This window comes from Kryptolebias marmoratus, linkage group LG13 (assembly GCF_001649575.2).
Source record: "Kryptolebias marmoratus isolate JLee-2015 linkage group LG13, ASM164957v2, whole genome shotgun sequence".
Classification (NCBI taxonomy): Eukaryota; Metazoa; Chordata; class Actinopteri; order Cyprinodontiformes; family Rivulidae; genus Kryptolebias; species Kryptolebias marmoratus.
In genome coordinates this window covers 273,321-285,134 of record NC_051442.1, presented here as the reverse complement: position 1 = coordinate 285,134, position 11,814 = coordinate 273,321, and the positions used below count along the sequence as shown (strand labels likewise).

Genomic DNA, 11,814 nt, shown 5'->3' with positions numbered 1-11,814 from the left:
CAGACCTCCGAAGGCCGTCAGTCAGACCTCCGAAGGCCGTCACTCAGACCTCCGAAGGTCGTCAGTCAGACCTCCGAAGGCCGTCACTCAGACCTCCGAAGGTCGTCACTCAGACCTCCAGAGGCCGTCAGTCAGACCCCTGAAGGTCGTCACTCAGACCTCCAGAGGCCGTCAGTCAGACCCCTGAAGGTCGTCACTCAGACCTCCAAAGGTGCCCTGAGTGGAGATCAGGTCAATCAAATCTGTATTTAGCTCAGTCCAGCCTCAGTTGAGCAACAGGTCGGAACATCTCGTTGCAGGAGATGATTCTCCTCCTGGAGTGAAACTGAGTCAGAACTCTGAGCCTAAACATCTCCTCGTGTTCTTTCTCAACAGGAAAGTACTACATTGCCACCATGACGATGGTGACTGCGTCCACAGCCCTCACCATCTTCATCATGAACATACACCACTGCGGTTCTGAGGCCCAGCCCGTCCCACAGTGGGCCGAGCGCTTCGTCCTGAAATACCTGGCCAAAATCTGTTTCGTCAGCGAGGTGGGAGAGAGCTGCTTCAGAGGAGCTTCGTCCAAGAAGCAGCCTCTGTCCCAAGAGGAGTCAGACGTCCCCTCGTCTGGGGACAGCAGAGGGACAAACTGGGACGTGAACGGACAGGCGTGGGGAGGGAGGGGGGAGGACGAGGGCCGAGAGGCGTCTGTGAGGGAGGAGCAGGTTGTGACCAAGCAGAGCCTCTGGAAAGAGGACCTGTTTGTGACCATCGACCACTCTGCCGGAGGACGGGGCGAGGGAGGGGAGGAGAAGAAGGGAGGTGGAGTCCCGGAGAACCCGAGGGAGATCCTGGTGAGAACCCAGTGCGTGTGCCAGCACCAGAAACTGCGCAAAAACATCGAGTTCATCGCTAACTCGTACCAGGACCAGCGAGCGGCGCAGCTTCGCATCGGCGAGTGGAGGAAGATCGCCAAGGTGATGGACCGCTTCTTCATGTGGCTGTTCTTCATCATGTTCTTCTTCATGAGCGTCCTGATCCTGGGGAAGGCCATCTGAGCGGGCCGCCGCCTCAGAACCTCAGAACCTCAGACTGTGTAACCACGATGTCACCCATGATGAAACCAGCATTTCTTCCAGGAATGCATATCACCCGCTGTCCAAACTCCGATCAGTTAGGGCTCAGAGAAGATGTTAGGATGACTCTCAGCTACTACCGCACCAAGGTTTACCTCAGTGTCTGTAACACTGGCTGAGCTGCAGCCATTTTGTTTTCTAAGGTCAGCCATCTTGAATCAGGATTCAGAATTGGGAACCAGCTGGGCGTTTACCTGCTTTCACCTTCTTCTTGTTACAACCAGAAATGACCATATATGGTCAACAGGATGAACTCAGATAATAATGGCTCCAACCTGATGGTATAAATATTATAAATTATCTTTATTCAGAAAATAATTTGGGATTTGAATCAATGCACTACAAAAACTGAACACCTGCTGGTAAAAGTGATTTAAAACAGCTGAAGAGTTCCAAAATAAAAGCTTTGTGTTGACAGGTGTCGCCACCTGCTGGTCATCAGTTAAACTGCAGTTTTTCCTTTAAGTCTTTTTATAACAAATGAAAGATGAGTTTTCAGATATAAATTGAAGTTTAAAGGTTCACGTCACCGTTTCTGAGTGCAGTACTGACTTTATGTTATGTCTCACACAAGTTTGAACTTTTTATTTTTAGTTTATAATAAATTGAAGTGAATTTTGTGGATTCTTTTTGTTCATTTTCTCCCACATAATAAAAACCTGTATCCTGCACCGGTTATTAAACTCCTGCTGTTTGTTTGTGTCTAAAATCAGCAGAAAGTCACGAAACTCTGCTTCAAATAATCTGCAGGAAGGTTTCCACATTTCTACACTTTCCTGTGACTTTCTGCACGAGGCTGTATTTGTGATTTATCTCTTGTTTGTTTGTTTTTTTTGTGTTTTTTGCTCATTTATGACACAAATGTTGGAAAAAAAATAAAATCTTAAAAACAAAATGTGAAAATTTGATCACTTATTGATGTAGAAATGATATCTGATTATGGTTTATTTTAAATGAAGTACTGATGTTACAGACAGCAGTGAGTGAGAGGTCCTGGTCCCGGTCCCGGTCCTGGTCCCGGTCCCGGTCCTGGTCCCGGTCCAGGTTTCAGGTGTTTCTCTGATCTCCCGCAGCTCTCAGTCCTTCAGATCAGGTGAGTTTGTCCAGAACCATCAGAGACAAACAGAGAACCACTCAGAGTTCTGCTGCTGGAATATTTTGATTTACTTTGACATTTTAGATGTGTACAAAGTCATACATATTAGATAGTTTTCTCAGGTTTGGATGGATTTATTGTAATTTTTTGCTCATAAATGTCTATTTTACTATTTGCATTTATTAAATGGGAAACATTTAATTGATTTAAATATTTGAAACATGAATTTCCGGATCTCTTTGGACTGTAAACCATAAATAATGGGGTTGAGGGTCCCAGGAACAAAAACAAACACAACCACGGAGAATTTTCTGTATTCTGAATACTGAGGGAACCGGTGCAGAGTAATGATGGTGAATCCACTGCAGGCCATGATCAGATACACCAGCAGGTGCGTGCTGCAGGTCTTTAAGGCCTTCCTGTTCAGGGACTGGTTCTTCCGGGTCAGGCAGACGACGGTGATCTGGGTGTAGGTCAGAACGATGCTGCCCACAGAGGCCACGTACAGAACCACGGTGTACGCCAGCCCGTAGATGTTATTAATCACCACACTCTCACAGGACAGCTTGAACAGCGAGGCGTTGTCGCAGTACGGGTTCGTGATCAGAGTCCGGCACCGGCTCAGACGCACAGTCAGACCCAGCAGAACCCCAGTCAGAACAAACGGTACCCCCCAGGCAGAAACCTTCAGCTTGATGACCGTTTTATTGGTCATCACTGCGGAGTAACGCAGAGGATCGCAGATGGCCACGTATCTGTCGAAGGCCATGATCATGAGGACGGTGTGCGCCGCGGCACCGTAGTAATGAGTGGTGAACGCCTGAACGACGCACTGGTTATAACTGATGAGGCGCTCCGCGGGAGGCTTCAGGATGTCCAACAGCATCTGAGGCAGAATGTGGGAACTCCCAATCATGTCGTTGACCGTCAGGCTGCAGAACAGCACGTACATGGGCTGATGGAGGTTCTTATGCACCATAATCAGAACCAGAACACCGACATTCAAAAACATGACAACAACATAGGCAATAAGGAAAAGGGAAAAGAGCAGGTACATGGAGTCCTCGGTGACCTTTAACCCCTCCAGCTGGAGCATGAGGCTGTTGTAGGTGTAGTTATCCATCAGGCTGAAAATGGCTTCTTTTTAACCACAAAACAGCAACAAAAACTTTTATTAAACATGAATCAACAAACCAGTTAAAAGTATCAGTCGTAAGAAGGAAAAGAGTTAAATTCTACTACATTTAAACATCTTAAACTAAATTTAAAGGCAGTAGTTTAACGAGTAGAGTGCTCCCTGCTGCTGTGAAGGTTTACTGTTTGTAGAGCTTATTTACAGATATAGTTATAAAACCTGCCACACATAACATTACATAATGTGTGACGTAAGATGAAGAAATCCACAGGGTCAGCATCACAATTCCCACCAAACAGCGTGGCTCCTCGAACTTCTTCTGAGAGTTTGAAGCTCTTTCAAAGTCTGCTTTAAACTTTAAACCAGAGAGTCCTCCGTTGTTTCTGGTGTTTATCTCCAGCAGAGACATGGCCGACTGCTGGACAGCCACAGGACTCCTCAGGTGCTGCAAAAGCAAACACGTAGGTCTAACTGATCCATGGAGGGACTAACAGACCCTCAGAGAATCTGTAGAACTGTTTCAGAACTCACTGAGAAGAACCTCCACAGGGTTTTCCAGAAAGGACCTGCAGAACCACGTGGACAGAGTAATCTCAAACTGCATCTGTGCAGGGTGTGCAGCAGACAGGAAGGCCCTGCAGAGGATCATAACCAGCCCAGAAACTCCCAGGAGGAGATCCCAGACTCTGGATGTCTGAGAAGGTCCAGCGCAGGTCCACGAAGGCCCGTTTATCCCGACTGAAACCAGTTTCTATCCCTGAGCTGTCAGACCTCTAATCACTGCTGACCTCTTGACTCGAACAGTTTTATCTTCCATTTTCTGTTCCTGAGTAATTCCCACTCGCTCTCCATCAGAAAGTAAAGTTAAAGCTGTTTAAGCTGCTGCTTTAACTGTGTCGATATAATCTGAAAGGATTGTGAACAGATTTAGTTTTGCATAGAGGTTCCTGTTTTTATTCTTTTATAATGTTATCTTATTCTTTATTTTCATATATATGAACATAAAGAGATGCACCTGTAGCTTCATTAAATGTGACGAATAATGGTAATAAAATTATTCTTTTGTATTTGCTGGTCTGGGATTTTAGCTGAAACAGATTAATATGTTAGTTTGTGGCTGACAGTCAACAGGAAGTTGAACTTAGTGAGTTTCTAGAAAGACAAAACTTTGACCGTAGATGGAATCACATCAACATGTTTTTATATAATATGTTCACATCCATGAATCACCTGCCATCACGTCAGAAGCTAAGCTGGGATAAAGTTAGTTTCTGGCTGTGCTGAACATCCTGGAGGCCTCGGAGCTCCTGTGGGTCTCAGTGACCAGCAGGTAATCAAATTAACTAAAACGAGGCGTTCAGGGACTGTTGGACAGGGCGGTAATCTCTGTCTGTAGAGACTCCAGCCCTCTGTGTTTACCGTCACACTGCTGACTGTGTTTCAGTTTATGTGCCGTCACAGGAACACAGGAAGATGGTTCCTACGGTTCAAACAGAAGGACAGAAACACGTCAGGCAGACAGATCTGGTTACAACTGTAGCGTGATTAAATAAGGCATTAAATGTTGTTTTTGGGTTAATTATGTCACCAATAAGTCCTGAGGTCATAAAATCTGACCCGTCTCACTGTTAGAGGCAGATATGATGTCATGTTTGTAACCAGGAACCAGAAGTTGGTCCACAGTCGGACTGAGGTGAGTCCTCGCAGATCTCAGGAGGCTTCTTCTGTAATTACTGTTATTCTCTGAACTGTTATAAACACCTATTACTGGGCCTCCGTCTCCTTCCCAGAGGATTAATTACCATCAGAAACTGTTGGTAAGTGTTTGTTAGGGAGCGGCTCACAGCGGACCTCATTAATCATCACCTCTGTTTCAAAAACATTAACACCCATTACTGGCAGCTGTGGCAATGATGAAACCGCTGGTCCCCGGGCTCCCAGCATGCAACTGTTCACAGTTTCCACAACGAAACTTAAAACAAAGTTTTCAAGGAGAAAACTCAGGCCGACCGAGTATTTCTACAATCAGAGGAGAAACAGGATGATCAGAGAAAAGTTATACGACTGCAGGATCATTTACTGAAGAACAAATCTGGTTAAAAGCTTTTCTGATTATAAAACTCATTATGGAAGACAGAACTGACCTTCAGTGTGTGTTTTATTGCCCTAAAGCTGAAGAAGAAATGCATCTCTGCAGTATCTGTCTGAGAATCTGATCTAAAATCTGAGTTAGGACAGATTGGAGTCTTTAAAGTATAAATAAAAGTCATTTAAGCAGCATAGCATCCAAACTAACATGAGAAATCTTTCCAAATACGTGTTTAATGGTAAAAAAGATCTAAAACACAGAAACAAAAAATATATGACCTGGACTCATGCAGCAGGATGCCACAAGCTTCTTTTATTAACCCTCACAAAGAGAAAAGGCTGTTTGTCTAAAGTAAGTTTATGGTTTGAAGCTAAGAAGGAGAAAGGCCTGAGGTGAGAAAGCCTCCATGATGAAGAATATATAAAGTTCAGATTTGACTTCATCACAAACAGAAAGATTGAGTTAAAGACTCAGGAGTTAGTGGCTGAAGCCCAATTAGAAAGACCCGCCAGCAGCAGCATACAATGTCGTTTATCAAAGACACCGCTCACCATCATCCTTCAGAGGACTGACTCACAGTTTCCACAATAACCCCAACAAGTCAGAGGCATGAAGAGCTGGAGAATGCTGAAACTGGACAAGACAGGAGCTTCCTGCCCCTCATCCAGAGTAACTCCAGACTGGAAACGATGACACCTCTCCACGGACCGGTTCCAGAACTCATGGATTGTCTTTGATGGAGGTGAATGATCAGTTGTTTTTTTAAATAATTCGATCTACAACCAGATGGTCTTGGACACTTAGCTGAAGACAGAAGATGATCTGACAGCTGATCACCACCTGGTGGTGAGTCTGATCAGGTGGTCAAGAAGAACGTCAGATAGATGTGGAACACCAAAGCATCTAGTGAGGATGTGCTGGGAACATCTGGCTGAGGCCTCAGTCAGTCTTGTTATGGTGTTTGTCTTTCTATGAGCTCCATCAAGGAACCAGTTGAGCCTGTTGGGCATCTGGGAAAGATTTCTTCTAGATGCCTTTCTAACGGTGTGTTCCCTTGGAAAGGAAGGTCTATGGATCTCTGCAACCTGGTCCCAGATCAGTAACTCGGTCGGTCGTTTGGTCGGTCAGATTGTCTGTCGGTCGTTTGATCGGTCGGTCGGTCAGATAGTCGGTTTGTCGGCCGGTTGGTTGTTTGTTTGTTTGGTCGGAGAGTCGGTCGGTTGGTCAGTCGGTGGTTTGGTCGTTCGGTCGGATGGATTCCTTTGTTCTTAAAAAGGTTCTCATCATTTCCTGCCCTGTCTTCTTCAGTTGCTGCCTCTTTGGTTCTACCTCTGTCTATGCTCTTCTGTTTAAATCTTATTTATGATTTTGTACTTTTGGGATTTTGCTCCTGTTCGGTTTATCTTTCACCTGCCTCCTGCGTTTTCCATCTGCCTGCTCCAGGTAGGATTGGTGTTTCCATGGCACATCCGACCCTGGGAAGGTTTCAGGCACAAAGAAAAATCCTTTAAAGGACCGAAGACGTTCCTCACCAGGTCACAATATCAGAGCTCTGAAAACAGAAGAGGCTGGCTTCATGCTCTCCTCAGGAAGTGAAAACTTGTTATCATTAGACAATATTATCCATGTAGGCGTCATCTGTTGTATTATTTGCCTGATTTGGAGGTATGGCAGTGGGATCCATCTTATGTCAAATGTTTAAGCTGAATAACTTTTTACACCATTTTATGTGAAAATCAGAAGCTTAAGTGTGGTGATGTCTGAGGTTTTACCTTTTTAGTGTGTTTTCATGTACTTCTCTTTTACAGAACCGTTCTATGTTGGATGGAGAACCTAACGATGCTCATTCCTCTCAAACAGCCGATTGTTTTTGAACTCGAGGGTTTCCATATTCCTCCAGGATACGGTCCGTTCCTGTTCTTCCTGGCTCTGTCTGCTTACATTGTGGTGTTACTGGGGAACGGGGTGGTGGTTTGTGTCATTGTGCTGGACAAGAACCTGCACAGACCCATGTTTATAATGATCTGTCACCTGCTGGTCTGTGACCTGCTGGGGGCCACGACGGTGCTTCCTCGCCTCATGATGCACTTCCTGCTGGGGCAGAAGAAGATCGCCTACGCCTCGGCCATCGCCCAGGCCTACTGTGTGCACACGTATGCTACTGCCATGCACACGATTCTGGGTGTGATGGCCTACGACAGGTGAGATTATTCTTTGTGGTCCAGTTGCTTCAACCAAATTTGAGAATGTTTAAATGGTTGGTGATGTAAGACAGAAATGTGTTTTAATAGTTGTCTCTGTGCAGGTATGTTGCAGTGTGTGAACCTCTCAGGTATCACACCATCATGACTTCGGCTCGGCTGCACTCCTGCTGCGCTCTGGCCTGGATCGTGGCCGTGCTGATCATGGCAGTGCTCTTATCGTTCCACAAGAACGTCCCGCTGTGTGGCCGAACCATCCAACACGTCTACTGCAGCAACCGAGGCATCCTGAACCTGGCCTGCATCCCCACCCCCATGAACAACATCTACGGTCGGTACAGCCACTGGGAATTAGGGTTTATGAGGGTTTCTTTTTGTGTTTCCCAAGCAAAGAGCTGCAAACCGCAGGAACTCTTAAAGGACCCATCTGCAGATGTTAATTAAATTTCTGTGGGTTTTAAAAAACAAGAGAAAAAGTCATGTCATTTTAAAAAACAGTTAGAAATATCCCCCCAAAAAACAAAACAAAAACACAAATTTATCAAGTTTTTTTATGTATAAGACTATGACCAACAATCTGGTACAAGAGAAAAGCCCCAACACACCAATGCTTGATCTGCAGAAGAAGTGCAACTAGAACCACGATAAAAAGAAATGCCAAAGCTGACGCTAGTGGCCCATTATGTTGACTACAGCCCCCACACTCCCACATCCACCACCCAACAGGAGGCAGACAGGAACACGGCCAGGATGCCTCTCTTGGTGAAAACATGAGATTTTCACATGTGAAGTTCATGTGTTTTTTTTCTGTAAGGGTTTTCAGAGCAAGCTGTGAATCCCGGTGGCACCTTGGTTATAAAATGTTGATGGAAATGATCAATAATGACTGTCAGGTTAAGGATAAAATTCACCTTTCTGTGATGCCATAAAATGCAAAATTTAAAAATATATGACTCAACTGAGAAGAACGACGAAGCACCAGCCATGATATTTAATTCTGTCTGTGTTTTTATGTCCTGTAGGTCTGGTTATAACCTGGTCTTTGAGTTCTGGGACCTTCATCCTCATTGCCTTCTCCTACATCAGAATCCTGAATGCTTCTCTGAAACAAGGCCGAGCCGACAGCAGCGTCCGCAGCAAGGCCTTTCAGACCTGTGCTCCTCACATCGTTGTCTACGTGCTCTATGAGGTCGCTACCTTAATCGTTGTTGTGAGTTACAGGTTCCCCTCTCTTTCCCAAAACATAAAGAAGTTCTTTAGCATCTTAGTTTATATCATTCCACCAGTTATTAACCCCATCATCTACGGCCTGGTCAGCAAAGACTTACGATCCAGTTTTGTGAAGCGTTTCTCCCAACGAGTCAGAAACAAAATCTGACCCAATAACACCACGGCTGAAGTTTCTTCAATCATTTATATTTCTAAAAACAGGTGGTGGAACCTAAACTAATAAATACAAAACTGGTAGAGAACATCAAAACACATTTACATAAATACATAAATACACCCGTCTCACAGTGCGTTCACACTGCAGGTTTCATTTTCAGTTTAGATTTTCTGCTGTGATCCCGTTTGTTTTTGCGTGGTTGTTTACGTTATAATTTAAAAGCGATCATCGTCAGACTCCAGTGTGAGCCGTCTGAGGCACAGATCCTCCAGTCCTCAGTCTGAGCAAACCTGAAGAATTTAACGCTGTCATTGTTGAAGACTCAAACCGGAAACTCTCTCCAGAGTCAAGACTCAAAAGAAGTTGGTCGTGAAGCCATTCCACGTTTCTTCACCCCAACGAAGGAGCTCAAACATCTCACCAGCCTTACCACCACCAGCTGGAGATAACTACCCGCTGTACCATCCCATAACAGATCTACAAAAGCATTTAATTACAAAAGTTAAAGTAAGATTAATTGGTTGTGTTCTCATGTTCTCCACAACACAGATTCAATCAGGATTTGGATTCTTTTCTTTAATTAAATTAGTTTTACTTTTGAGCTCCTCAGTGTTGGCTGCTTTTTGGGTCCAACTCTTCCAGCCACCGATCGCGACAGATCCAGCTTCAAGAGCCCTTCCTTCAGACTGGGACTCATAACTGGTGTTCGTATTCTTTTACACTGATTCCTACATGCTGATTGAACAGTTTTATAAGTTTTAAAGTAAAATTCTTTTCAAAAGCAGCCTTGAACCTAAAATGATTTTAATAAAGACTTTGTGTATCTTTGTAAACTGAGTTTGACTTTTTCTTTGGTTTAATTACAGAATTTTACTCATAAACATGTTTAAAGTGTCGGTTTCCATTTCCAGGACATCAAATCCTTACATCCCTTTAAAAGCCTGGCATTGATCCTTGGCACAGCATTTAAAAAGCTTCTTATAATGTTTGTCACGAGGAGTTTAACAGCCTCTACAAATTCTGTTTCAGGATCAGTAAAGGGATATCTTCTATAGAAGGCAGAAACAGGGACATAGATGTAATGATGCAGGAGGCTTTGTTCTGGAAAATGGTCTCCATACATTTTCACCCTCATATTTGGTCAACTGTTCCTCAGCAGGTGTCTCCTGGACCTCAGACTTTTTGTCTCCATCAACCAGCTTCTGGTTGATGTTCGACTTTTCTTCTTGGCAGAATTAGTAGAGTTCATTGAAATTGGTTCATTTCCTGAAACCCAGCTTTAAGTTATAAATGACACTGAGGTCGGGGCTTTGGGAAGGTGATTCCAGAAGCTTAATGTCGGCCTGATTTGTCCAATCAGAAACCAGTCCTGATGTTTGGGATCATGATGTTCTCTTCCTGTTGGCAGCAGGGCTTTGAGAACAGTTCAGTATAACTGCACCACTGCGGCTGTCTGGTTATCATACAGTTAGTGGTAAATGCTCTGCTCTTGTACAGCACTTTATCTAATCCAAGGACCCTAAAGCACTTCACACTACATTCAGTCATTCATCCATTCATCCACTCATTGATGGCAGTGAGCTACATTGTAGCCACTGCTGCCCTGGACTAATAGAAGTGAGGTGGCCATTACACCGGCGCCACCGAGCTCTCTGACCACCGCCAGGAGCCAAGGCAGGTGAAGTGTCTCACCCAAGGACACATCAGCTGAGGCGGACAGAGCGGGGGTTCGAACCCCTTCCTCCTGAGCCACTGCTGGGCTGAAACCAGGTCCTGAGGAACTAACTTTCCTTCCACCTCATGCACCCAGGTGATAGACATGACAATAAAATTTCCTTGAACTCTCTTCTTTTTTGTCTGGAAAGAAGTTTGAATTCATTTTTAGCCTTTAACTGATCCTGGCTTGCTTCACCTGCTTCCTCTCCATCCTCAGTCAAGTCTGCTAGATGATCCCAGATATCTTCAGAGCAATCCAAGGCTGTGGAGCTCTTCTTTTATAACAGGAAGTCTGTAAACCTCTACAAAAGGGTTTTCAGGTTCCCAATAATTGTCAGCATATCTTAGTGTCTGAAACTCAAGACGAACAAAACAAAAACACGTACATATAGTTTTGATCCAAAGATCTGCACCGTTTTAAAATGGAAAGAAACAGGAAGTCACTGAATGAGTTGATAATGTAGTTCCTGCACTAAAGTGAGTTGTTGGCCGTCTGACTCTGCAGTTCAACTTTTCACTATTTCTGTTAAACTGAGGTCAATTAGGAAAGACATTCACTGTTTAAAAACAATAAAATCTTTTAAAAGTAGGTTATGGCAAACATGTTTTAAAATTTAAACTTTGTCTTCTAATCCAAGAAGTAATTGTTCCATTTATTCTGAGACTAAACAGAATAATGAGTGACGCAGGTCTCATGATGGATCTTGGTGTTTCCATGGTGGAGCTGAAAGGAGGAGAACGTTATTAGAAATCAATAAATGGACAAAACTCTCCTCAACAAGTCAGACAGGAGGAGAGGAGACAGAACTCTGCTCCTCATCAGTAAACTCCACATTTATTTTATTTTTCTTAGTTTAATTGATGAATTGAAACATTTCTCTGTAGCTTTCTGTCTGTTTTAACAGTTTTCTGCAGGGATTGTTTGATCTGGATTATAAAGTTAACAATCAGTGACTCAAACTATAGTCTCATGTCTATAAGTTCTACTTTTGCTGGGAATAAATGCAGTTCATCTGTTTTATTGCTGTAACACTTCTCTGATGCCTGAGACTGTCTCTGGTTTTGGATC

General features: G+C 44.0%; 3 protein-coding genes across 3 annotated transcripts in view; 2 read left to right on the top strand and 1 right to left on the bottom strand.

Moving 5' to 3' along the window:
- Positions 1-2,006, top strand: part of LOC108251772 (neuronal acetylcholine receptor subunit alpha-9) — a 14,097-nt gene extending 12,091 nt beyond the window's left edge. The window contains exon 6 of the mRNA XM_017442191.3: positions 376-2,006. Within this exon, the coding sequence (XP_017297680.1) occupies positions 376-1,043 (668 nt within the window). The 3' untranslated portion in view covers positions 1,044-2,006. The remainder of the gene's footprint in view (positions 1-375) is intronic.
- Positions 2,007-2,386: 380 nt separating this feature from the next.
- LOC108251771 (olfactory receptor 52N4-like) lies at positions 2,387-3,340 on the bottom strand. The gene has a single exon (XM_017442190.1). It carries the CDS (start codon positions 3,338-3,340, stop codon positions 2,387-2,389), a length of 954 nt encoding a protein of 317 aa, XP_017297679.1.
- A 3,768-nt stretch (positions 3,341-7,108) lies between these two features.
- The window catches only part of LOC108251770, a 9,320-nt gene continuing 4,614 nt past the window's right edge, over positions 7,109-11,814 (top strand). Inside the window, exons 1-4 of the mRNA XM_037979172.1 lie at positions 7,109-7,130; positions 7,222-7,642; positions 7,747-7,973; positions 8,665-9,010. Of these exons, the coding sequence (XP_037835100.1) occupies positions 7,109-7,130; positions 7,222-7,642; positions 7,747-7,973; positions 8,665-9,010 (1,016 nt within the window). The remainder of the gene's footprint in view (positions 7,131-7,221; positions 7,643-7,746; positions 7,974-8,664; positions 9,011-11,814) is intronic.